At 56.2% G+C, this 25,581-nt stretch overlaps 3 protein-coding genes across 9 annotated transcripts; 1 reads left to right on the plus strand and 2 right to left on the minus strand.

Moving 5' to 3' along the window:
- Positions 1-7,788: 7,788 nt before the first annotated feature.
- On the minus strand, positions 7,789-9,724 carry PARS2 (prolyl-tRNA synthetase 2, mitochondrial). Its single transcript, XM_009683284.2, has one exon. It carries the CDS (start codon positions 9,579-9,581, stop codon positions 8,169-8,171), a length of 1,413 nt encoding a protein of 470 aa, XP_009681579.2. The 5' UTR covers positions 9,582-9,724; the 3' UTR covers positions 7,789-8,168.
- Positions 9,725-10,150: 426 nt separating this feature from the next.
- Positions 10,151-18,919, minus strand: TTC22 (tetratricopeptide repeat domain 22). The gene is made up of 7 exons (XM_068953227.1): positions 18,215-18,919; positions 17,450-17,505; positions 16,033-16,148; positions 14,741-14,859; positions 13,625-13,786; positions 11,338-11,490; positions 10,151-10,776 (listed from the first exon to the last, which is right to left on the minus strand). The coding sequence occupies exons 1-7, from the start codon at positions 18,779-18,781 to the stop codon at positions 10,180-10,182; spliced, it is 1,770 nt and encodes a 589-aa protein (XP_068809328.1). The 5' UTR covers positions 18,782-18,919; the 3' UTR covers positions 10,151-10,179.
- CIMAP2 (ciliary microtubule associated protein 2) lies at positions 18,206-25,039 on the plus strand. Of its 7 annotated transcripts, none has more exons than XR_011142621.1 (9): positions 18,206-18,287; positions 19,217-19,576; positions 19,701-19,817; positions 20,256-20,393; positions 20,479-20,622; positions 20,765-20,929; positions 21,878-22,006; positions 23,516-23,921; positions 24,782-25,039. XR_011142621.1 is itself a non-coding variant. In XM_068953233.1 (9 exons), the coding sequence occupies exons 2-9, from the start codon at positions 19,556-19,558 to the stop codon at positions 24,876-24,878; spliced, it is 942 nt and encodes a 313-aa protein (XP_068809334.1). In that variant the 5' UTR covers positions 18,206-18,287; positions 19,217-19,555; the 3' UTR covers positions 24,879-25,039. The 7 variants fall into 7 exon arrangements, 5 of the variants coding, with proteins under 5 accessions (XP_068809334.1, XP_068809329.1, XP_068809332.1 ...); XR_011142620.1 differs by having other exon boundaries at positions 20,741-20,929; positions 23,456-23,921; positions 24,782-24,851; XM_068953233.1 differs by having other exon boundaries at positions 23,516-23,646.
- The last annotated feature ends 542 nt before the right edge of the window (positions 25,040-25,581 follow it).

Below are 25,581 nucleotides of genomic sequence, written 5' to 3' on the forward strand. Positions count from 1 at the left end.
GGGTGCCGTCGCGGGCGGCGGCGCTCAGTTCTCTCCCCCCAGTTCTGTCCACGTGCGTGACCGGAAAGCCTGAGCGCGCCCGCACACGCAACAGTTACGGAGCAGGCAGTTCTCCGCTTCTAAAATCGTCTTTGCCAAAGTTTCAAAATCCTGACAGGGGTCCATGGGCGCTGGAGAAGTCTGAGCCTTGTCCAAAGCCCACTGAAATAACTATGAGTTTTTCCATGGCCTTCATCCTCTAGATCTGAGCCAAAGTCAACGCTTTTTTTAGAGGACAATGTATATTTATGGAGGAGATCCTGCATGACTGGCCAGGAGAGACACCGGTGAGCACAGGGCTCAGGAAAGAGGCTGTATTAAGCCCCAATACTGAATTCTGGGATTTCCCTCACGCTGCTAGAACAGAAGGCTTCGATAGAGCTGGAGAGTACCAATTTTTCTGCATTTACCTACAAACACAGCGGCAGCCCTCTGCAGAGACGGCCAAGAGTTCTTGAGGTAATAGCGGCTCTGGAACGAGAACGTCTGGGCGCTTTCTCCTTGTTTCTTCACTTAAGACAGGAAAAAACCATATGAGATGGAAGCCAAGCAAGAGGGATGAGCTTTTATAATTCCTGGTGACCCTACGTACAAAGTGCTGAGTGAGCGTAACATCTTCATTTGTCACCAAGCATATCGCAATGAAGCCCAGCAATCGTATACGACATCCTTGCGGATTTCCTTCACATCCTCTTGATGGCTGTGCCAGGCTGCATGCACCAGCACGGGTCTGGATCATGCAGGATGCTGAATCCCCATAGTTCCTACTGACTTCGTTAATGAGGTACGGGTCATGTTTTTGCTTAAGCCCACATCATCCTGTACATACAGTCAGAACGAGCTCTTCTTTCAAACCATATTACCCCTTGGCTACCCAAAACCATGTGTAGCGCAACTGAAATCATGTTGGGTAATGCTATGCAGGTGAGGCATATGAACATCACCCCAGGCACAAATCTTTTTTCATATGCTAATGCAGAGCCTAAACTGTTTCACATGGCTACAACACATTCACCAGGACATGGCCCATGACACACAGGGGGACAGGGGCTGCCAAAAACGTTCTCCCATGCCCATGAGTAGTTAGGGCCACCTGCAGTTTTGGAGCTGCTCCTCATTCCCCTGTCCCTGGCACAGCACTATTTCCTTATGTTGCCAAAGAGGAGCCTGCAGTGTCTGGTGATGCAGCTGCTGTAACTCGCTCTCATCCAGGCCACTCAGGATATTCCCGACATTGGTGAGCACTTTCAACACCAACCTCCCATCCACTCCCTGCAAGCTTTTCATCATTGCTGGCACCAGGCCCCTTGTTGTCCTGCACAAGAGAAAGGTCACTGACTCCCTGATGCAGCACCTGCCCAGGTCTTAGGACCAAACACAGCAAAAACAAGACAGCTCTGGTGACAACACTTCCCTGAAAAAGCTCCTAGGAAAATAGCAGTTTCCTTTAAAAGAGACATTCAAGTGAAATCATAGCAGATTGCTTTCCGTCCTGTCTCCTCCTGGAGTTCATTTCTTGCTCGCAAGCTCAGCATAACGGCAGTGTGCTGCGCCCGGGGGAGAGAGGAGACACACGGGAATGCAACAAGTAAACAGCAGGTGGGACCTAGGGAAACACTTTTGTTGCGCTTATCTCCTTGCTACAGCAGTGAGTGACACCTTCTCAAATTTGAAAGTCAACAATTTAAAGAAACTCAGTATCATGTCTCTTCCTAGGAAAATAAGGCAGCCAAAAACAGCTGATGAAGAGGTGTGGAGATAAAAGTCTATGTACAACAGAGAGGACTGGGATGGTGAGGCAAATACTATTCCGATTAGAATTTATCCAATGAGATGCAAACATTTCTTTCTTACTCTAATGCATGGCTTTAAATATAGGCAGAAGGTGCGTGTGAGTGACTGCCGCCTCCTCAGGGGTTCAACAGCAGTTGGAGGTACTGCCTGCAGCAGCTCCGTCCTGACAGAGTAGGATCTGTTTCAGATCCATCAGCAGCAGATCTGCAGGGCTTTGAAACTGGCCAAGAGAAATCTAGAGCGTTACTGAGCCCTCAGGTGTAATAACACCGGCTTTTCTCAGGTAGCAAAATGAACGCAACTTCACCTTTCCAGGCCACTTCACGATGGTTATCAGTCCTTTGACACACAGTGCCTGCATAACTGGATCACAATCTGCAAGTCCCTTCACAAGGCGAGAGACTGAATATTCCTGTGGGAGCTGCTTTGCCTCCGGCATATGGAGGAGCTTTAAAGTAAAAAGAAAAAAAATAACCAACAACAACAAAACCAAACCAAAACACACAACCCAATGAGCATGTCAATATCAAGTCAGAAAACAGTTAATTCCTTGTCTGGCTTGATTTTTTGGGTGGGTGCCACCATCGGACTGCTCTGCACAGTTTGCTGTGAATGCTCCAACACATGTGATGACAACTACTTATGTCTCCTACGAAGAGAGGCGTGGATCTCCTTCCATGTGCACATCAGCTGTACGAGCAAGCCTCCTCTTCGCATGACAAGGAAAAGCCTGCAGGCTAAGTAGAAACAGCAAGTGCAGGTGGGCTGAGAGCAGGAGTTGAACCACATGCAACCTTGCAGGAGGAATAAGCAGTTTTGTACACTTGCAGGAAAAACACATCAATTAGGGTTTATTGTCCCAGCGGCCAAACTTCTCCAACAGGAGGGAACACAAGGAGACCCGTGTGTGCACAGCCCCCTCTGGAACTTGGCCTCCTGAGTCAGATGCCAAAAATTAGGCAGCCCTGTTTGACAATTTAGAGCTGATCATAAAATGTATGTACATAGCCAGGCCTACCTCTGAGGAAATAAAGCACAAGACTAATGCAAAGGACTCCAAGATCCCAGTTTGGGCTGTGCTGTAAGCTCTCCTGGCGGAAGAGGGAGCTCAGTTTCCACATTGGTAAAGCGCTTATCTCTAGCAATGCTATTCCATGTCACAAATACTACGAGACTCCTGGAAGGTAAACGCTGTAGCAAGGCAAAGCATGTTTGCTGTTTCCTCTGCACTCATCATTTCCTGGAATTTCTCCAATTTCACAGAGCATTCCCCAGCTTCCACCCAGCTCGGTTAATCCAGGAGAGCAGATACTGAGTTGAAGGTCAGGGGGTTTTCCAGGAAAGAAGAGCCAAAGCTAGTACCCTTCCAAACCACAAAAATCTCATGTTGAGCTAATGAACCTCACCTCAACAAAAAAGGCCATCGCTGTGATTATGAGCTGCTTGTCCCCTTGTTCAAGGAATGGGACCAGATGATACAAGATCCTCCAAAGCTCACAGCAATTGTAGTGGACCATAGCTCTTTGACAGCAGATAAACGTCCTTTTTGTTCTTGGGGAAAAGTCACTGGGGTTTTTCGAGAGAAGGAATAAAAGAACACAATTGCAGGCAGTAAATTACCTTGCAAGCAAGGTCACACCACGCTAGTGATCTTTGGGACTGGCGAGCATGTCCCAGCCTCTCTGCTTCTCCACAAAGGTGAATTCATAATGGCACCCCATCTTTAGGAGAAAGGTCTTGACTGCTTCCACCATACAGCTGTGAATCGAGAGCAGCACTAGCAGAAAGGGATCACACCAGCCCTGACCTCCTCTGGCTGAATATCACCACAGCATAAGGCAGGTCTTGAGAGCAACGTGTTGACCACACTGATGGAACAGACCCTACATAGCACGTACACATTTACAAAGCACACTGTGCCCAGCGTGGCAACGCAGCCACACCACAGGAGGCTTTCAGCAACAGGTTCAGGCAGGCATCTCCCGCGGGGGTGGCAGATTGATCCTGCCTTGGACAGGGAGGAGGACTAGGTGGCCTCTTAAATTCTGGGAGAACATGGTCTACTACAAAGTCCTCAGTGACAGTGGCACAGTTGTTGCTTGTGACCTCTAGATGCAGCAGATCCAGGAGCTGGGGCTAGTCCCCATGGGGCTAGACAATTCTCTCTGCAAGAGTTCATGCCCCAAGGCAGGATGGCAAAGTCAGGGTAAGTATCGCACGGAGATGACACCAGTCAGTGCCGCTGGGATGGGTGTTAGCACGTCATCAAGCAAGGCATGGCTGCGTGCTTGCGGGAACGAGGCTGAGGAGGATCTCTCTCTGTCCCTGCCTTTGGGATTTCTACCTAGGCCTTTGCTTGTTGGAGATGGTGGAGACCCACCATGGACCACACAGGGCAGCACAGCTGGCGTGAGTTTTAGGGTAACAACATGGCACTTGCTGGGAGCTGTGACAAGGTGAAGGTGCCGCCATTGCAAATTCATGGGGGCGGGAGCTGTCACGAGAAAGGCACGCTTGGCCGGGGACAAATGGGAAAGGGCCCAGACCACGAAGCCAGCAGCAGGCACATGGGGCAGAGCTGCTGGGAACACACGTCCTGCTGTCCCTTGTCCTTCCTCGTCCTTACCCTGTGGCGAGGAGTCCCCTCTGAGAGCCCCAGCTGTCCGGTGCAGCGAGCCTTGTGCTGTAACGGGTCTGGACCAGCAGGGCCATCAGCAGGCAGGGGAACAAGCGGAAGGTGACTGCACTCATGCCTTCGTGCACAGACAAGACTTCGCACACAGTGCTGGCTGCCTGGGGGAGGCAAACACATGCGTGCAATGCTAAAAACCCTGCATGCCTTCCTTGTCAGCTCAGGGGCCCCTTGCTCAGAAAAGGGCCGTCAGAAGGGCTGGAGATTCACCCATCCCTGCACAGGGTGTCGTCTCCAAGGATGGGAGAGCACTGGCTGGTGGGTAGAGCCTCAGATCGGGGAGCAAAAGGCGACAGCTGGGACACAACATTTCATAGGAAGAGAGTACATGGATGGAGAAGGGGAGCGTTCCCACAGGGGTGCTGTCCTGTCTCTCTCCTGCAAAAATCACTGGCCAGATCCCCTGCTCTGGTGCCTGCACCGGCTCTCCTCTAGGTAGACGGGAATATCCTGTCAGAAAGCTCTTCACGACTGCGGGTGGAGTGGATGCTTTCTCCCCTATGGTGCCCAGCTGCTCCTGCAGCCTCTGCAGCAGGATGTTCATGAGGCGGTGGATGTCAGGGACAGCTCTGGCCTTGATGAGAGCCCTCCTCATCCCAGCAGCATCCCTGCAGGGTCAGGAAGGCCATCACACAAATGGGTACTCACAGTGCTGCGTTCCCAGAGAGAGAGAGTCTCCCTCGGTCAGTCTGGGTTTAGAGAAAGCGGATGTGTTTGGCTAAAAGGGAAAGAAGCTCAGATCAGGCAGCCTTTTGCTGAAGGGGTACAGGCAGGGCGCTGAGACGCAGAAGGTGACTTGCCCTTGCAGAGCTCAGCCCCATGCCCGAGGGGTGCAGCGCAAACCCAGGGCAAGGCAGCCACAGCCTCCTACGTGAGACGTGCTCTAATAGAGCAGCGCTTTAGCCCAAGCCCACAGCAGAGCCCCTGGACACGCTATGATGAGGGAGGGTCAGATCCATGCAGATCATTAACAAGAGCTCGGCCACACACCTTGGGAAGCCAGGCCCACGCAGCCACGTGGCCAGCCTTTGCTAAGCAGTGTGGCTGTGTACCCCTCCACACCACGCAGAAAGGCACCCGGCAGATCCAGCATCCCCCCGGGGTGCTCAGCATTGCATACCTGAGGTTGGCAACGAGCAGGAATCCTTGGCAGCGCGCGGTGTTGGCAGAGACATCCCACAAGCAGGTCATTCAGGTGCTCCTGCGAGTCTGGAGAAGGCCAGCGTCAGAGAACAGATCTCCCAGCTCGGGCACCCGCCTTAGCCCCCCTCTTGGCGTCCACGACAAGGCATGCAACTCCGCTCCTCTGCCAGGAGCCCAGACTCGGCGAGAATAAATCCAAGCCCGACACCTCCAGGTATTTGGTGACCACCTTTGTTTGCAAGCAGCAGATTGCTTTGCAATAGCCAGAGATGCGTCTGAGCTCTCTCCGTGAAACACTGCTGTGTTCTTACCAGATCTTACCAGGACCTGGTGGATAAGTGTGAGCTTCTGGTTGTAAAGGTAGGCAGTGTCCTGGGCCTCCCTGCTGGCTCCGTCATTGCTTTCCTTCTCCAGCCACAGAGCCACCTTACCCAGAGAGGAGAAAGGCTCCCACCAGTGCCTGTGGGTTCCCACACAAGACCAGGGAGAGATGCAGGCACCACCTCAGCAATGGGTTTTCCCTCCTTCCCCACCTGCATCAATCCACTCCCTAAGACTGCTCATCTGCCTGCTTTCTAAACCTTTCTGAGACCATAGAAGTCCCAAATGCCCTCCATCTGCCTTCCCCATTAGCTCGTGGCTTTGGAAGGGGAGCGTGGGGACTGTTTTTGTCCAGTAAGTCCTTCTGGCCCAAGCATGGCTCCCTGCCAGGACACAGCACTGAGGCCAACGGCTTGTGATGTCTTTTCTAGATGCAGGTCTGCAAGGGGAGGACCGTGGCCTGAGCACGCAGGCATAATCTCTGCTGTCCTAACGGGACTGGCGTGCAGGCTCTGCTCGACGTCAGGGCAGAAGGTGCCTAAGGGACCCTTGCTGCCACGTCAGCAGAAGCACGCTCCTGCCTGTGTGTTGCCCTCACTCGCAGCTGCCTCCACTGCCTGCTGCTCCAGCGGCGATGTCTGAATGGCAGCAGAAGGAGGACGGTTGCTGGCTGCAACTTGCTGAAGGGGCTCCCCGGCTGGGAGGGAGTTTGGGGCCCAGCCACCCCCCACCTGAGCCAGCTGGGTGCTCAGTGCCCCCTTCTTCCACCTGGCTGGGGCATGGGCACCTTGGGCTCTGCGCCTCAGCACCCAACTTGGTGGTGCTCCCCCTCCATGTCCCAGCCCTCCCGCGCATCCAGCCAGGGCCCCGCACTCAGCTGCCTCTGTAATCCTGTCCATGCCCTTGGCGCACACGTGAACTCACGCGTGATGTCCTAACTATTTACTGGAGAGCAGCCAATGAGCTTCTTGTGCCATACTGGCATGGCGGCTGCACATACTGCACCCATGGTGGCAGGGCTCGTGCAGCGCCCTGCAGCAGCCAGCCTGCTGCCGGGCTGTGGCTGCCCTGCTGCGCATCCACATTGCTCATCCGAACCCTCGTATCCTGGATAACGCCACTCCGGGGCCTTGCACCCAAACCCTCGTATCCTGGATAATGCCACTCTGGGGCCTTGCACCCAAACCCTTGTATCCCAGATAACGCCGCTCCAGAACCCTGCACCCAAACCCTCATATCCCTGGTTAACACAGCTCCAAGACCTCTCACCCAAACCCTCATATCCCCAGACAACAAAACTCCATGACCCCCTCACCCAAACCCTCACATCCCCCAGATAACACAGCTCCATGAACCCCTCAACGTGCAGTCCTGGAGCCTACCATGATGCCTCGAGACACATGCTAAACACCACACTTACCCTGAGGCCGCTGCCCTGTGGCCCAGAGGCTAGCCGTGGCACAGGGAGCTGCCCGGCAGCATAGCCAACATGGTGTCACCATCTGGGGGGGCCCCAAGGGGATCCTTGGGGGCCAGGCTCCTGGTGTCACCCTGCTCCCAGGCCCTGCACCACCAGCTACTTCCACCAACAGCAACAAAGCAATTGGGACATTTTTACCCCTCACTTTCCTGAAAATGGACTGTTGCCACCCCCACCAGCATCAGCACGTCCCCAGCAGATACCAGTGTCTCCCCAGCTGGATCTACCTGCAGGACTGGGGTCAAGGTACTAACATCAGTCTTCATTTTATTTCCTACAGCTTCATAGGGCTAAGGCATTTTCACAGTGAAAAGGGGTCTCGCGTTCACTGTTTTGCTTTAATTAGAATTGCTCGCAGGTTAACTTTCAGGTTCACAGAATCTGGGTGTCTCCTAAGACAATAGGCAAAACAAAGAGAAGAACCTTCTTCTCTCTCCCTCTTAAAATCCAGCATTCAATAATTCACTGCTTGAAAAAGGCTGAAAGAAAATTCTCCCGTCTCCCGCGCTGCTGCCTCTGCCGCTCTGTGTGTTCGACGGGGGAGACGCCAGCTGCCTGCGCCGTGCGGGCAGCCCCGTTGCAGGCTCACCCCGCAAGCAGCACGAGGGTACGTGCAATTCCTGTGATTCCGTGAAAAGGACCTGGGGCTAGTCAGATACATTCAGTGCAGCACAGATCACAGATTCAAAGACCGTGATTTTAAGGGACCTGCACTTTACTCAGCAACTCAATGACACCCTCCCTGGTGAGGAACATGACCTCACCAGCATTTTGACTCCACACCTCAAACGCAGGGGGGTCATCACAAACCCTCTTCCCAGCTATTATCACATAGGGATAACCCAGTTTGTTGGCATCTTTTAGTCTTTTGCCAATGGTCAGCTGAGTCCGGTCATCCAGCACCAAGTCGCCGGCGAGCTGAGGCGCAGCTTCAGCAAGGTCCTCATACAGGCACTCCATGAGCGGGGCTCCCTTCTCCTCCTTGCTGCCCTTCTTGGGGGGAATGAAGCAGACCTGGTAGGGGGCAATAAGGCTCGGCCAGCGGATGCTGTCCTCCGTGGAAAGCACCTCGATGGCCGCTGCCAGGATGCGAGTTACACCCAGGCCGTAGCAACCCATTTCTGCCAGCTGGAGCTTGTTCTCGGCAGAGTAGAAGTAAGCATTGAGCACCGAGGAGTACTTGGTACCCAGATAAAACGTGTGCCCCACTTCAATCCCTCGAGTCAGGGTTAGCGGTTCCCCACACGTGGGACAAGCTGTTTGCTCTGTGCTTATCATTTCCATGTTGGCCGCAAAATGCCGGGCAGGGCACACAGCCAGCCTGTCCTCACCGATGTCTGCTGGGAGCTGGAACTCGTGCGACATGGTGCCCCCGATGCTGCCCGTGCCCGCCTGCACCTGCACAAAGCGAAGGCCCAGGGCCTTGAACACGCGGCAGTAAGCATCGCACACCAGGCCGTAGGTGCAGTGAGCCGCCTCTTCGGAGGCATCAAAGGTGTACATGTCCTTCATGTAAAACTCCCGGCTGCGCAGCAAACCGAAGCGGGGCTTGGGCTCGTCCCGGAACTTCCTCGTGACCTGGTACAGGCGGAGAGGGAGCTGCTTGTAGGAGAGGTTGCTCTGAGCGGCCACCAGGTCCGTCACCATCTCCTCGTGCGTGGGCCCCAGGCAGTAGTCCTTGCCGTGCCGGTCGGCCAGCCGGAAGAGCTCACGGCCCATGTGGTCCCAGCGGGCGCTGGCCCGCCACAGCTCCGCCGGGCTCAAGCTGGGCATGTTCAGCTTCTGCCCCCCCACGGCCTGCATTTCCCCGTCTATCACCCTGACGAGCTTCTCCATGGCCCGCACGGCGGACGGCAGGTAGTGGTAGCAGCCGGGGCCGGCGGGGTGGATGAGCCCGCCCTGCACCATCAGCCTCTGGCTCCTGCACGCCGGCTCTCCCGGCCGGCCCTCTCCGGCCTCCTCGCCGCCCTCCTGCAAACTCAGCGGCTGAAAAAGCCGGGAGACCAGCAGCCGCCGCCGCCGGGCCGCGCCGTGGCCCAGCCTGAGGCCGCCAGCGGGCCGCAGCCGGCTCGAGGCGGTCAGCAGCCCCCGCCGCCGCAGCAAGGCCGCCATAGCCGGCAGCGGCGGCGGCTCAGGGGGCTTCTCGGGGCCCGCCCGGCCCGGAGCCCGGCTCAGCGCGGGCAGGACCCCGGCCGGACCGCCACCGCCACCGCCACCGGGAGCGGCCCCTCAGGGCGGCCGCCATCACACCCGCCCCGCCCGCTGCCACCACCACCAATCGGGAGAGGAGCGCCGAGTCACGTGACATCCCACCCGCCGCCAGCCTGCCTCCCCCCTCCCGGGGAGGGAGACTTCCGGAAGTCGGCGATCCTACGACCGTCTTTCCGCCGGGAGGCTCGGGCTCTATGGTTCGCCCGCAATATGGCGGCCGGTGGGGGGCGCTAGCAGGGTCTCCGGGGCCTCCGGCCTCGTCCCTCGTGCCCCAGCGCGGCCCCGGCCTTAACGGCGCCGGGAGAGCTTCCCTGCGAGCGGGGTCCCTGGGCACAGCGCGGAGCATCCCGCCCTGCCGCCTGCCGGGGACGTGGTCTGCCCGTCCGGGGTAGCGGCCGCGGCCGGAGGGTGGCTGTGGAAGGCCACCGGCGCCGGGAGGCGGCTGAGCAAGGTCAAGGCCCTCACCAGGCGTTTTTCTATTTTTTATTTTTATTTTTAATTACAGTTTTAGAAAACTAGAAGGGTCCCGACAGCTCCTGGGAGAGACACCCGCCTTGCCGGTTCTGCTGCCGTCCCCGGCTGCTCCGAGGGACAGTGTCTTGGCCTTGGTAGGACTGGTCTTCATCGTCTCCAACAGCAGCTTCACCAGCTCCGTCCTGCCCCGGGCAATCATGGCTTTGGAGAGCTCCATTACCTCCAGCGGGTGGTTGCGGTAGACCGCCCTCAGCTCCTGCTGCACACGCTGCCGGGGGAATTTCTCCTTGGCCGCCTTAACCCACAGCTCCACCTCCTGCATTAGCGTGTCCCTGTTCATCCTCCGCTGACTGAAGAGCCTGAGCAGTGTCTCCAGCAGGCACTGCAAGCTCTCAGTGGAGCCCACATTGTCCAGCTCGATTGCCCGCTTGAAGCACGCGATGGCTTGTGTTTCCTCATTCTTAAGCCACAGGCATTTGCCCCTGAACAGCTGTAATTCAGGCATGGTCTCGCCCAGGTCAAACTCCGTGGCTTTGGCCAAGAATGCCAAGGCATTGTTCAGTGCGGTTTCATCCACCAGGAACAGTTCTTGCACGGCATCCACGCTCATGTAATAGTAAACCTGGAGGGGTGGAGGACAAAATGGGGCTGTCAGGAGAAAACACAGATCAACAGCTGCCTCTGACGGTGACATTCCTTACTAAGGTCAGCCCTACTCCCATTCTGTGTCTAATGTCTTCCACTACCTGGCTTCAGGTGGCTCTTCACTTCCTGTAAGCTCTCTGAATTTCCTTTGGCTGGCTAAGGCCAACATTAAGCATAGCAATCTGTCAGTTGTCCATTTCTGTAGTCGGCACTACTGCACCCCACCATCTCCCTTGATTGCACCACCTAGAGCTGAGCCCAACAGGAGACAAAGGCAGCCAAGGGTCAGTGCCTCAAGGAGCTGCCGTTGGAAATGAGGTGCAAAGAGGAGGTGGCTCTGGTGTGGGTTCATATGGCTTAGGCTGGGGGAGGATGACTGTGGCCAACTCAGACATATTGGTAGAGATATATCCAAAGAGTGGTAAACTTAGCCCTCAGCTTTGTGGTCTGTCTTTACAGCTGAGAGTTAATGAACACTTGGAGGCACTGCAAAGAGCTGTCTGGGATCTCTTTGGGGGTATGCTGTGGTCATCCTCACCTGGCCCATGTCCAGGTTTGTCCTCAGGCTCGGACAAACCTTGAGGATCTTCTCGAGGTCATTTTTAGCATATGTAAGCTTTCTCCTGTCAGGTGCAGGGGCCAGTCCCATCTTGGCACGCTCCAGATCTTGCAGGTACAGCTTCATGTAGATCTGGAGACCAGAGGAAACTCATCAGCTTGTTGTAGTGCTTGGCTGAGCATGGATGCATGAGTGATGAGGCAGGCACTAACAAGTAATAACGTGAGTACAAAATGCCACCACGCATCGGGTGAGCTCCTCAGCCAGTCCACAATACCACAGCTCTGCTCAGTTTCACCAGTCAGGCCACCATGCCCAGTGCTAGCATCCCAGTATCTAAAGCGTGCCCTGGGCTGACTCGTGGTTAGCAGCACTGTGTGGGGAACGTGGTGCAGGCCCTTGGGATATTGCTCATCCTGTCTTCCTCAGCTGTAAATTTGGTTCTTGGTAAACGTGAGGTCCTTGAAAGCAGCTAGCTCAGAGCAACACTGCTATCTGCATGCCCATGATGGCTGTTATAGTCATTTGCTCCCCCTTCCAACTCAGGACCGCTGACATGGGGAGCAGGTTGCCCTAAAGTGTTCAGTGGTTGAACTGCTTGGCTGTTAGGGGAGTGTCGCTGAATAAGAGCTTAGAAATAAAAAAGCTTTTGTCTTATTTCGGCTTTCTCAAGTCCAAGCTATTAGATAGATATCACCTGGTGACCAGTGACCTCCTTGATGCTGCGCTTTTCAGCCTCCTACTTGTAGCTGAAGCTCAAAGGAAATTAAAAGTCTCTGAAGAACAGATCTAAGCACATATTGAAGTACTCCACTACAGCAGGAGATTTCACTTCAGTGAGCCTCATTTCATGAGGAGTTAAGTAATCCTTTTTAAATACAAGAAAGCAAGAATGAGTTCTTACTTTGTTTAAAAATGAATTTTGAGGAAATCTTCATGGTTCTTCTTTAATGGCAAATGTACATTAATGGGCACTCCTGTTTATAGAGGTCTGGAATTGGGAAAGTCAAGGGATTAAAGGGCCCACTGTTGATGCTCCTGACGGACATAGGAGCACTAAGGTCATTAACTGACTGTTTGAGTCTGTTCTGCAAAGTGACTCAGCATCATGTAAATCCACCCAGAAACACCTGAGGGAAGTCCCTCAGCAGCTCTGTGCCAGAGCCAGGATTTGGCCCAGATTTCCTGGCTGTAGGTGGTGACTTCACTGCCAGACCAGCCTTTGCTATTTTATCAGGGAATTACTTCTTCCTAGGTGTTTCTTGCCACGATTAAGTAAGCAACACAAATTCACTCTCTGTGGTGAAACGCAGTGGCCATCTCACAGACCAGAGCAGGACTGAGTCTTCTTTGGAAGAGGATCTACTCATCCCTTGGACTGCTCACAAACTGTGCTTGTCCTCCTCACGGGGTGCCCTGAGAACCCAATTTACACTTGCACGTCTTTGCCTTTTGCCTCATTGGGAAAGACAGCTTCTCAATGCAAAGGCCTATTGACTAATATTCTGAATTAGCCCCATGTGCAGCTTAGGTGTAACCCATATGTGTTTCTACCTGTTCAGCACAAGACATAAATGCGATTCCAGGCAGCAGCCCCCATGCTGGCAGTGCGTGGTGTTAGAGGACAGCCAGGAGCCCAAGAGCAGACATTTGGCACCTGGAAAGCTGCCCAGGTGCCCTGGGTGTGTCAGGCACGATGTGTCTTGAGCCAGCGTTGCTCACTAGCGTGTGGTCAGGAGATGGACGTTCTCATGACTGCACTGGGTGGGATTTGTGGAGGTGTGTGCAATCTGGGCTGACCCAGTGTTGGAGAACTTATGAGAAAGGTTGTCCTGGATCACACCGGGGACCCATCTAACTCTGTATCCTGTCCTTGACGCTAATGTCTAGCAGATACATGACAGAAGATAAAAGTAGGGCATATATTGAGTAAGCCTTGTGCGCTACTCCCTCCTGGCTGGCTTAGGGACTTCTTCAGCAAGAGGAACCAGACCTTTAAGAGCCTTTTTTCCTGCTCTCCATGGATTGCACGCATTTCCAGTGCTGGCAGGCAGGAGGATGCATCTCCTTGCAGCTCCAGAAATCAGGCGGCCAGAGCTGCCAGGACCGCAGAAACCTAGATGTGGGGACTCCTGGAAGAGTCTTGTAGATTTAATGGAGTGGTTGATGGGGGTTGCCAAGCACAGGCCCTGTTCCAGACACCGTCACTGTATCTCTGGCCAAACCACAATTGGTGTGAGGGGCAGGTTTGGAGGCAGTGACCTACCTGTGCCCGGATGGAGTACGCCTGCCAGTTGAGCTCTGGATCCTCTAGGACATCCAGTGCCAAGTTGCATATCCCTTTGGCCATCTCCTGCTTGCCCAGGAAGTGGAAGATTTTTGCCAGGCGGTTCAGGACAAGAGGGTTGTCTTTTGCTGTTTCTATTGCCTATTAAAGCCACAGAAGCAAACACATTTCCATCAGTGAGTTATTACCTGCTGTGCTGATCAAAGAGGCGTAAGCATCTTGGATTGATTTGCCAGGGCGGTGTTTTAACTGGGAGGGTTTAAGGCTATGCAAGAGACACGGTCTATAGGGAAAGCTGATATCTCTCATTAAATTGACAGACAGGACTGAACAAAGGGCTGAGCTTAGGGGTTATGTGCCTGAAAGCTTGTCTGTGTTCTTTATTTTTTCCAGCTGTGCTAAGGTGAATCTAACAAAGTTATTGCTCTCCCGACAGCCTTTTGCTGAACTTGCTCACCGAGGTTATTTGCAGCCTGACTCTTTGGGGCAGATGGAGAGTATATTTTCGCGGAGGTCAGGTATCTTTGGAGTGACCCCACCAAGAAGGCCTGTGCCACCAAGGCCCGGCTCCTGGCCAATACGGCTGCCGTGGCTTCTCATGTCCTCGGGCCAAGACGGATGCCCCCGAACCTCCTCAGAAGGTTCCCGGGGGGGCACCTTGGGGGAGCTGACCTGGGCCGTGGCTGGCCGGCAGCCACAGGCCACGTGAGCTCTGTGCCATGCCTGGCCCCACAGATGGGACTGGGAGGGGTCCTGGCTCTAATCCTCCTCCTCCCTTCCCCTCGTCCCTAGAGCTTGTGTGTGTTTACCACAGCCCTTTGGCTGTCCCTTGGCCCCGTTGTAGCTGGGCTGCAGGAACCGAACCCATTGCTTTGCTGGGGGTGGATTTATCCTGTGGCCTGGCAGGGGTGCCCCACACACAGCGGGGCTGAGGGTCTCTGCTCCACTCCGGGGCTCCCCTTCACGCTGGGAGACTACCAGGAGGAGAAGCACTGAGGACAGGCAGGGCGGTCAGGGGGAAGGTGAAAGACGGATGGAGCAACCGATGGTAGCTGCCCAAATCAGCCCTGGGCCATATAGAGCTGGATAAAGCACCTTGCCAAAGCAGTCGAGGGGGTCGGTCTCAGAGTAGCCACAGTCCTGGATCCCTCTTGGGGTGGTGGAAAATGTTTCTTTCCGTTCCAGTAGTATCCCAAGATAGCACCAGGCCAGGGCTAGGGAAGAGAAGTCAGGGCAGGTGAGAGGCGAAATCATTCAGCAGCTGAACCTCTCCATCCTGCGGAGGATTTATGATTTGGGCTCGGGGACTCTGTGCGCCACTTCAGCAGAGGAGGCACTTCCTGACTTATCCTGGACGTGGTCTTACACAGGTTGTACGGTCCCTGAGCCTGCAGCACTGGCGAATTCTCAGCTGGGAGGTGATGGGGGAACAATGCCACCTGATACCTTCACCCAGCCCGGGATTGTCTGCAGCAAGGGGAGAGTTGGGCCCTGGGCTGCTAGTGAGGCTGTGCTAGCGGCTGGGGTGGATTTGTCTGCCTCTATTTAGATGTCTACATATGAGCTAGCTGTCTTGACCTGGGTTACAGACAATGGAAGATGTGATGGTTCCTCAAGTTCATTTCACCATAGATGGAGGCCTGAAATGGGTCAAGTAACTATAGCTCTGGAAGGGTCTGTTTTACTCCAGTGCCTATACATAGAAGTACGGGAGATGTCTGCTGTCATGTGAGATGAATCCTTGCCTAACAGGACTGGCAGATGGATTTTCTGTATTTATTTCAATATGAACTAGGCCCATCAATCCATTCACACGTTCCCCCAATGCCCATCTGCAACTTATCTTTCCTGTTTCAGCAAGGGGCTCACGTATGTGACAAATTACCTGAGTAGTTTAATTCTCTCCAGTGACGTTACTGTAATTGCATGACTCCAAGACAATGTTTTTGTACCTAGTGAAGGGGCAGTTCCAAGGCTTGTCTTAGCTTTGCCTGTTGGTGAGTTACTGGGGGATGTAAAATTACCATATATCCCCTGCTCCCTGGGAACTACCCAGGATGTGAACTCCTCCCAGGTGACCCTGAGGTGCTTCCAGACAGCTCTGCCTGAGCAGAAGACACTGATGCAAATAAATAACACCAATAAAACTATAGTAATTAAATCAACTAGAAGAATGCGTATCATCACCTGAGGTTCAGGGCTGCCTAGGATTTAGGTACATACAGAATCCATCAGTGATGGATGGCGTTTGTAGGGAGATGGGTTTTGCCCACACTCAGCCCCAGGTAAGTCTGTGCTCAGCTGCTGACATGGGGTTTGAAGATACCTCAGCTGTGAAGGGCTGCACAGCACTTCTCACACCTGCTAGAACAAGCCGGTTCTCCTACCTCTGTAGTGAGCACTGGGGGACTTGATCACTTGCTGGAGCAGTGTCAGGGTCCTGTTGAAGGCGGGCAGCCTCCTGTGCTCCTGGCGACCCTGGGTCATCAGGATGCCGTCTAGCCTGCAACGGGATCTCTGCGTCAAACGGCAGCCCAGCACTGAGCCACAGGGCTCCCCCAGCCCCGGTGTGCCCTGTCCCAACCCCAGAGGTGCTGAGGAAGCCCTGGTGGACCCTCTGCCAAGACCGGAGAGGAGCATCTCCTTCTTCCTTTTTCCCAGTGTCCGAGGGCCTCAAGGAAAAGGCCACATAGCAGTCTGCGGCTGCAGGACGGAGGTCACGGCTGGGGCACAAGGTTTCTCTCGTGCTCCCCCACTGCGGAGCGTGGGGATGGTCGGTGCTGAGCTCCTGCCAGCTTGGCGCCCTGCCCAGACACACCACTGCTCACCAGTCCCGTAAGCACAGTGCTCACAGCACCACAGTGGACATTAGCACAAAAAGCAGCAATTGTTGCCCAAAGTAGACGTTGGCAGGTTTGGTAGTTGCTTTAAGACTACTGCTCTTGCAGCTCGGAAATAACTTGTCCCTACGAAGGTCTTGTAACAGGCTGGGTTAAGCCCTGACTGTTGCTTTGGTAGCATCCCTTATCCTTTTATCAGGCAGCTAGAAGGCCGCCTGCATCGCTGCAGTAGTGCTGAGGCAGGACTGATGTCTGGCTGCGTGGCACCAGGTCAGCTCCAGGCACACACTTAAATGGGAGATGGCAACACGCTAGGCTGGTTTGAAAGCTGGGGCACGGTGCAGCTCCAGGCCTGGTCCTGACGCATGGAGCAACGCGGCACGAGCAGGGTGCTGCAGCCAGCGCCAGTGCAGCACCCGGTGCACCCGTGACAGGTCCTGACTGCTCCCTCCTGGCTCCATCTGCGCCCTGGCTGTCACTTACAGCTCAAGCTTTTTGAGTGCAAAGTGTCTAACACTTGGGCTCCTTCAAATGGCTCCGACCCGGGTGGCTGGGCTCACCCCTACTGCTGCTATCCCAGGCTGAAAGCCTTCCCTCACTACGCCTTTTCCTCTCTTTCTGCCAAAAAGATGGTCTCCTGGGTCATTTTCCTTGGAAGGCAGCTGCATGTCTGGTTTTCCTGCACATCAGTGCTTGGGCAACCACAGCTTGTGGCAGCTAGTCCGTGGCTGGCGGGCAAAGGCAGGAGCCAGGCCAAAGCACCATGCCTGGACCGCGTCGGTCCGCTTGGCGCGGTGCTGCTGGCCGGCTTCGGTGCCTGAGCCCGTTCCCGCAATGTGAGCCGGGGGGATGCTAAGGTGACAGGGGGGATCTCCCCTTTTCCCAGCCCCCCTGAACTGCCCGGGGCGATTCCCCGCTCCCCCCGGCGTGGCCGGCGCCTGCCCCGGCAGCTACCGCATCTCACCTGATGTACAGCGTGGCCATGGTGAAGTACCAGCTCCTTTTCTCCTCCAAGGGGATCTGAAATGGGGAAAAGATGGGTGAGAAACTCATTGCTAACACCAGGAAATTGCCTTCGGGAGCGAGTGGGGGAGCTATGGGGGAAAACACGCACCGCCAGCACCTCTTCCTCCCAGCGAGGGGACCCGCTTCGATCAGCAGATGCCCCGGAGGTGCCAGGCAGTCCCCTTCCAGCCCCCTTCCCACGCGTGCGCCCAAGGGCTGGCTCCATCCCCTGCGTGTGCCGGGAGAGGAGGGGGCACGGCCTGCAGCGTCCCTCTCCTCCTCGCATGGCCCCTGTTGGGCGGCTGCAGGGCTTTTTTCACCACTTCCCCAGTGGGAGCCGGTGACGGTGGTTGGAGAGCCGAGGTGTGTTTCTGCCAGCCCGGCCTCCCCGTCGCGCTGAAGGGCGCACACATCCCCCTGCGGCCAGCCCTCTCCCTCCGCGCCACTATTTCTGCACCAGGTGCCGGGTTTTACGCGTTCCCGAAGGCCGTGCTGCCAAGAGCGAGGGCACACCTTTGTTTGGAAAGCTCAGAAAGATACCGCCAAGTCAAAGGACACCGGGAGCAGAGGGAGCTGCACCGGCTTTAACCCTTCCCTGCATGGCCGGCAGCCACAGGGCAGCGGTCTCCTCTGGGAGACCGGGGACGGCGTGCTTCCCCACGGCTCTGGCACCCGCCACCCTGCAAAACCTCCCTCCCGCGGCTCGCTGAGCCCGCGTGCCGACCTGCTGCCCGTAGGCGAGCGCCTTGTTGTAGAGGAGGACGCCGGCGGTCAGCTTCTCCATCCTGTCTTCCTCGGTGAGCAGCCCCACGTCGAAGGCGTGCGCGTAGCCCTGCTCGGCCAAGCAGCGGGCTGCCCGGGGGCCGGCGTCGCCCGTGGTGGCCGCGGAGGGGCTGAGCCCCATGAGATGGGCGAGCTTCTCGGCGCACGCGGTGCCCTCCTGCTCGCTGCCCAGCCGGTCGTAGACGTAGGCCAGGTTGGCCCAAGCGTTGAGGTTGTCGGGGTCCTCCTGGGTGATGCCGAGGAAGATCTCCTTGGCTCGCTCCGTCTCGTCCAGGTGGAAAGCGAAGACGCCCAGGAGGTTGCTGGCGGCGTGCGGCTGGCCGCCGGCGGCCGGCTCCTGCTCGCACAGCAGGCTGTCCCTCTTGAGCTTCACGTCTCGCCCCCTGATGCTCGCGGGGCTGCTGGGCTCGAAGTTCAGGTTCATCTCCAGGTGGAAGTGGCCGGGCAGGTAATCCAGCTCTTGCAGGAGGACATCGATGCCCCCATCGCCTCCTGCGTGGCTCTCCATCGGGGAGCGGGGCCGGGCCGCTCCGGCTCCTCTCCTCTCCCTCCGCCTTGTCTCTTGACCCGTTCGGCTGGTTTAGCTGATCCAGGGGCAGCCGGGGAGGAGCGCCGGCTGGGAGGAGCGCGGCGGCAGCGCTGGGGCTGCCGGGGACACGGCAGCGCCCTTCCCGACCCGCCGCCTGCCAGAGCCAGCCCCGACGGCATTGCTGTAGGGACACAGGTGGCCCCGAGCGGGGCTGAGCATCCCCCCAGCCGTTCCCTAGGGAACGGGGGACGCGGGCGGCTGGGCGCCGTGGCGAGGCCGCCGCTGGACCGGGCTGGGGGACCTACCTCCCCGCAAGGTCCCGCAGCCCCTGCAGGCCCCTCGGGCAGCGGTAATCCAAAAATAAAGAGGGGGAAATAGGTACAACTTCTTAAATCTCTCCAAAACCCTCAGCAGAGTCTCCTCGGTGGGAGGAAGCGATTAGGGAAGATCGTCTCCGAAGGCAGCAGAGCGGCCAATGCCCGACTGGTTTCGAAGCTGATGCTCCGCGGGCGCTGGTGCCCGTCCCTGCTTGCGCCGCCCTCTGCCCCCTGGGCAGCCCCTGCCGGCGGGGCTCAGCCCGGCTGCCCCACGGCGGCCACTTGCCCGCTATAGCGAGCAGGCGGCATTGGGAAAGTTTTGAGTTATAAACGTTCGTCCCGCTTCGGGAAGAGCAGCCGCCCCCCCCGGCCGGGCCCAAGCGGAGGCAGACGCGCGAGGCCGTCAGGCGCCCCGTTTCCCGATCGGGGAGAGATAATGAAGAGAAGCAAACGCGTGGTGAGAGCTGGGTATGATCCACCCCGGCCACCCGCACGTGTTTTTGGGGCAGGGGGGCGCAGGGGGTGCTGCGAGCGATGCCCGGCTTCGCCCCAGCCCTCTGTCCCGCTCTCTCCTCCCTCAGAAAGAAACGCTGGGCCCGGGCACCTACAACATCAAAGACTTTCTGCAGGAGAAGCGGCCGTCGAGCCTCAGGGGCGTCTGCGACACCAGGGAGAGGCGGTTCAGAGATGTCCTCAGGGTACGTGCCGGCTCCCACGAGAGCCGCCGGCGGGCCCAAGCCCGGGGCTGGGGAAGGCGCCTGCGCCAGCGACCTCACGCGCCCGCTGTCCTGGGGCTGCAAGGCAAGGCTCGGCCGATTTGGGGCTGCTTTTCGGTGTGGGCGGGAAAGCAGGGCTGTGGGAGTCCTCCAGAGCGGCTCTCCCGCCTGGCGAGGGCCCGCGACACCCGCTGGAGTCCTTGACCCTTCGCAGAGCAGGGTCCTGCCCCGCTCCGGTCTACAAAACCAACCACGTTCTGGGTTAAAGGCATCCTTCCACATCAGGACGGCAGTCACCGGGCACATGAAGGGACGGCTGGGCTTGGGTATTTTCGTTAACGACCTTGGTTGGGCCACGGGGACCCGGCCGAGGCCCCACCACGGGTCAGGGCACCGCGTCCCGTCCCATCTCTCCCGCAGGACTGCTACCCCGGCCCCGGCACCTACAGCCCGCGGGGGGACCCCTGCGCCGGCCGCGAGGAGCCGGCCGCCCGCTCCGCCAGCTCGCGGGGCCTCATGGACAGCCGGACGCCCCAGCGCGTCCTGCCCATGACCCTGGCAAGTGCCGTTTTCCTCCTCCCCTCCCCTCCCCGGGGCTGCGGCGGCCCCCCGGCCCCGCTGACGGCCCTGCTCTGCCCCCCAGGGCAGCGGCTTGGGGCCGGCCTCCTACAACCTGCCCAACAGCATCGACGAGCTGCTGGGGCGGGTGGTGAGCACCCGCGGCCCCTACGACCTCTTCTCGGGCAACAGGTCGGAGCCCGCCGGCCGGGGCCACCGGGCGCGGGAGGTGCGTAGCCCCGGCTGGGTGTCCGAGCGGCCTCGGGGGCTGCTGGCGCCGGCGCGTTGCTCCCGGAGCCGGGGAACGGCACCAGGTCGCGCCAGGAGCCGGCCCCGTCTGGGTTTAGCTCTGTGACGTTGCCCCCCGGCAGCAGAGAGGCGCTGAGCTGAGCCCCAGGGGCGCCAAGAGCTTCCTGGAGGAGCTGACGTCGAGGGACAACAAGAAGAAAGGGCGCTTCAGCACCGTGCCGAGGGAGCCAGGCCACCCCGCCGAGAGGATCTTCTGGGCCACGCTGAGCCAGTGCCCCCGGGACGCCGTGAGTGAGACGGGGTGACCTCCGGGGTGTCCTGGTGCCACCAAGCCCACCTCACGGCGCCGGGAGCCCGGGCAGGAGCCGGGGCTGAGACCAAGCAGGAGGCAAGGCTGTAACATGCATCTCCAGGTCCATGCTGGAGAGAAGACTACCCACAATGTAGGTCCAAAGTGCATCCAGGAGATAGAGAGGAACTGAGATGGGTCACCTACAGCACTGCTCAGGCCAAACCCAGGGGTCCAGGCCAGAGCCTAAAGGAGCCCTGGGACCACTGGCTGGGGGGCGTGTCAGGGAGGAGCTCAGGCGAGGCTGGCCAGGGCGATGAAGGACTATTGGCGCCTTCAGGGCCCTGACACAAAGCCTCTGGCACCTGCTAATCTCAGTGTCTCGCCCTCCAGGCATGGCTGTTGGGTCCTCGCAGCTCCCTTATGGGAGAAATAGGCTTGTTAAAGGCGGTGGTAGCAGCTGGGGAGAAGTCCCTGCTCCCCGGAGTGAGCTGCAGGGCAAGCCAGAGCAGTTGGGAAGTGACTTGAGAAGTCATTAGCAGCGTGACACTGGCCATGGACGGAGCAAAGCCGCCTAGCAGCCAACGGGAAAGGGAGAGAGGAAGGCAGGCGCATTTTCCCCTGCCGCCTCCTCCTCTCACCAAGGCCGCCGTGCAGAGTGAGACATTTGTGCAGGAGGTGCTGGGCACCAGCAAAGGCAGACGGCAGCACCCGCCTTCCTAACGCTTGATAACTGTGGTTGGCTGCAGGCTGGCGGGCAGCAGCCGCTGCTCGTGGGGCTCCCCGGAGGCTCCTGCTGGCCCTGGTCCAGCCCTGGACCAGTGCGTGGGCGACGGCTGCGTGCACCTATGCGGGACTGCAGTAGGGCCTGGGAGAGTGGCCCTCCGACGTGGTGCAGCTCTTTTTACCAGCAAAGGGAAGTGTAAGCGTTTCTCTTCTGTTGCAGTTTGCTGCAGGGCCGGGCTCGTACGATCCAAAGGCCATTGAGAGGTCAGAATACTTCAACCAACCCCCATTTTGGTCGTCTGCCAAGAGATTTGATAGAAAGTCCTGCCGCCTCTTTGCTGGGAATGAGGTGAGCGAGAAGACACAGCTGTAAGAGAAGGACACAGGAACTGTCATGCTCTGAGCTTCCTCCATGACCATTCCCAAGCCATTGCTGGTCTCTCTGCTAGAGGACAAAACTGAGGGTGCGCTACACCTCGCTCACCCTCAGACATCTAAAGCTTCGGTGTGTCCTCAGCACCTTCTGAGCAAGAAATGTCCTGCAGTGGGTGGCCATCTGGGGCAGCAGGATAGACTGACCTCAGGTGGTGCTTTTCTCTCCCCACTGGTTAGCAAGGAAACCTGAGTGTCTTGGTGAGGTACCAGTGCTTTAGACAGGAGATCAGTCCCACTCCTGATACTGTTGCTTTGGCCCAGAACGGTTGCTAAAGAGTAAGAGGTGAAGCCCACCCTCATCACAGGTCCAAAGTCCTGCCATGTCAATGGAAAGACTCACGTGGACTTGGAAGCTGAGTCTGATCCCTTTTCCCCCGAGCTTCACAACGCTGCCCTGTTGCTGTTCCCGCCCTCTCCAGGCACGCACAGGTGCTGCAGGACTTCTTGTGCGGGTGACGGCCAAGCGAGACACGTTTCTGTTTCCGTTGCGCTCCTGCGTACAGCGGCAGGGCTGTTGGCAGGCTCTGCCTGCAGCCAGCCTGAGTGCAGCTGGTGCCCAGCAGGAGGGGCCAGGAGATCATCAGCCACCACATTATCTCTGCTGGTGTCCTCAGGCCTTTGCCCTTGCTAAGGAAGGCTCAAACAACCGTTCCCACTCGTTTTGCTCTGCATCAGTTGCATTTCATGCATGGGTGGGGACAGCTAGGTTACCTGCTGATTTGAGTTCTTTCAGGTGCTAGGAGCTCCATGTATCCTCCTAGAAAGTTATATATTCTGCTGCTTAAAAGCCAGTATTTCCTCTAGCAGCAACAGCAACACGCTGAAGAGCCAGTGCAGGTATGAGCCCTTCCCTTAGTACCTGTTCTTAGACTGCATTCATCTTTGCAGCTTCCCCACGGAGAGCTAGAACAAAGCCTAAAGGGCTCAAAGCAGACAGGGAAAGCTTTAGTCTTAAATAGTCCACCTTGGCTAGGAGCGAGGAACAGACTTCCATGTGGCTTCTTTCCTTTATGTGGCTGAGTGGGGAACAGGCAACTTGAAAGAGGTCAAGGATGAAGACATCTTTATAATTGCTGGGGGAAGCCAACAGATTACATTTCAGTGGCGAGGCTGCAATAAAGCAGCCCTTGACTATAGCTAGCGGTAGGCAACCGGGGAGCACATTTGAGCCAGCAGAGTTAATCAGGCCCAACTTTTTTGCGGACCGCTGTGACTAGAGCAGCTGCTTGTGAAGGGCACTGCCCAGGCTAACACCGATTAACAGGCCTCCTCCTCCCTCCCCTGCAACCTAGACCTGGTACATGTTGTATTTTTTTGCAACTGAAGGCCTGCTCCTGTAAAGCCCTCCTGCCTTTGCCCTCAGTTGCCTCATCCATGTTGGCTCTGTGATGATGAGGAACCACACGTGACCCTCTCCTTCCAGAATCCTGTAGGTGCTGGTCGCTACAACATCACCAGACACGAGAAATATCCTTGCAAGATCAGGTACCAGTCCCTGTACCAGTGTGAAACACGGCGGTACCTGAGTAACCTGGAGCGGGATGCCTACTTGCTGTAAGTCTGGTGTACAACGGCTGCTCCGAGGGGTTTCATATTGGCTTACAGGAAGAGCATTCGCCCTGAGCAGGTCTCAGGAGACCGAGTGCATGATACCGAAACTTTACAACTGAAGCGAGAGGCTAAAGAGCAGAGGAACGATCATGTTAGAGCACTGGATTGGGACTGAGCAATGCTTGCCAGCACCACCACAGGTTCCCTCTGGGAATAGGCAATTTAGCTGTCTGCTGCCCCCCCAGGAAAGCGAGGAGATGTGAGTGCTTCCCCACCAGGTAAGGGGGTTGGATTACTGGCTATCAAGGCACTTTACAGGTACTAAGGTGGCAGTGCTCTCACCTTATGGGATGCACTCTGCACGCAGTGGAGCTGCAAAAAGTTTTCATTTGCGTTAGAGGCAGCAGCCTGCAAGAGGACAGGACGCTGCGTTGGTAAGCAGGCTGTCTGGGCTGCGTTCCCGGCGCTGGCACTGGATTGCTCAGCAGCCTCCAATGAAAATCACTTTTGCATACTGTGCCTTAGTTTACCTATTTGGAGAAGGAAGAGGGCAATGGCAGCGAGCCTTGTTAGGGGCTTTGAAATTGCCAGGATGAAAGCCCTGTGAAGCCGTTAGGAACTATACTAATGTGAGACCTCGGGATAGCCCTCTGCTTTCACCTTTGCTTGCGCCCGAGATTAGCAGCCTGCTGTGGTTGCGCTAAGGGCCAACAGCGCCGCGAAGGCCTGGTTAGTTTTTCTTTCTCAACCTCCAGACAGTAGTTATAAACCTGTCATAGCTGAATATAATTGAGGGCAGTTTTCAGGGGGGACGCTACGCATTGGTTAACTGATCTTTTGAGGAAGGAGGAGGCAAAAGCAAATCCAGCTTTCAACGCTGCCCACCTTTGTTAATTGTGCAGTTCCAGTAGGTGTAAAAAACAGTCTGAACAACGAGCGCGACTTGGAATTCAAACACACTGAATGGAGCTCCATGATCAAACAGCACTAGTCCCAAAATCACTTTTCAAGCTAAAGCAGTACTTTCAAGGGAATAGCCAGGCTTTTAAGAGCTCTGCTCACCTCCATGCTCATTAAGACTAACAAGATTAACCAAATCAATAAGTTGAGCCCACTGAATTGCATCCTCTTTTCACAGTGAGCGGCTCAAGCCTTCTATCAAAAACAACTGGAATGATTTGATTGCTGCTCCGCATTGCCCAGATACCTCTGAAGCAATCACTGCTGTTTTCTGAACTTAAGATGGTGCTGGAAAGCAGTGAAAACCATGAATAAGGAAAACTGCAAATAAGTTGTGAACACACCAGTGGATGAGTCTGCATAGATGAAAATACTTACAACATGGAATAAAATTCAATACCAGGAAACAACTTGTCTTGTTCTGTGCTAATAAAATACAAACAATACACTGACTTTTTTGAGTAATTCATTACTTCAACCTTGGCTTGTGTAGAAATGATACGCTTGAGAAGAGGATGTTGGAAACCGTATCCCACCGCAGGGAGCTTTGCTGGCACGCACAGCTCATTCAGTGTTAAATATTTCCTTTCCAACTGAACTGCGCTACTTAAAGAAGTTGCATGCGTTTGTTATTCCTGCGGCAGTGATGAAAAACATCCTGTGTGTTGTAATTCATGGTTGTTCTGTTGCTTACTGCAAGAATACCCCAAGGCTCACCTGTACAGCTCAACTGGTGATGCTTCCTCAGAGGTAGCTGTTACAGCAAGTGAAAGTAGTTAGCTTTCTGCAACTGTAGTTCACAAACCTGTCCTGTGCTACCTTTGAACTAGTTGTGCACAAGTATCTTAATTACAAGCTGTAACATACAGCTGCACTTGGATCAACAATGCCAACGTTCAGGAAAAGCTGCTGGGAATTAGGGGAGATTTAGTGTCATCATTCCAAATTGTGTAGGCTATTAAAACCTAGAAGCAGTGA

The sequence above is a fragment of the Struthio camelus genome, chromosome 8, assembly GCF_040807025.1.
Source record: "Struthio camelus isolate bStrCam1 chromosome 8, bStrCam1.hap1, whole genome shotgun sequence".
NCBI classification, from domain to species: Eukaryota; Metazoa; Chordata; class Aves; order Struthioniformes; family Struthionidae; genus Struthio; species Struthio camelus.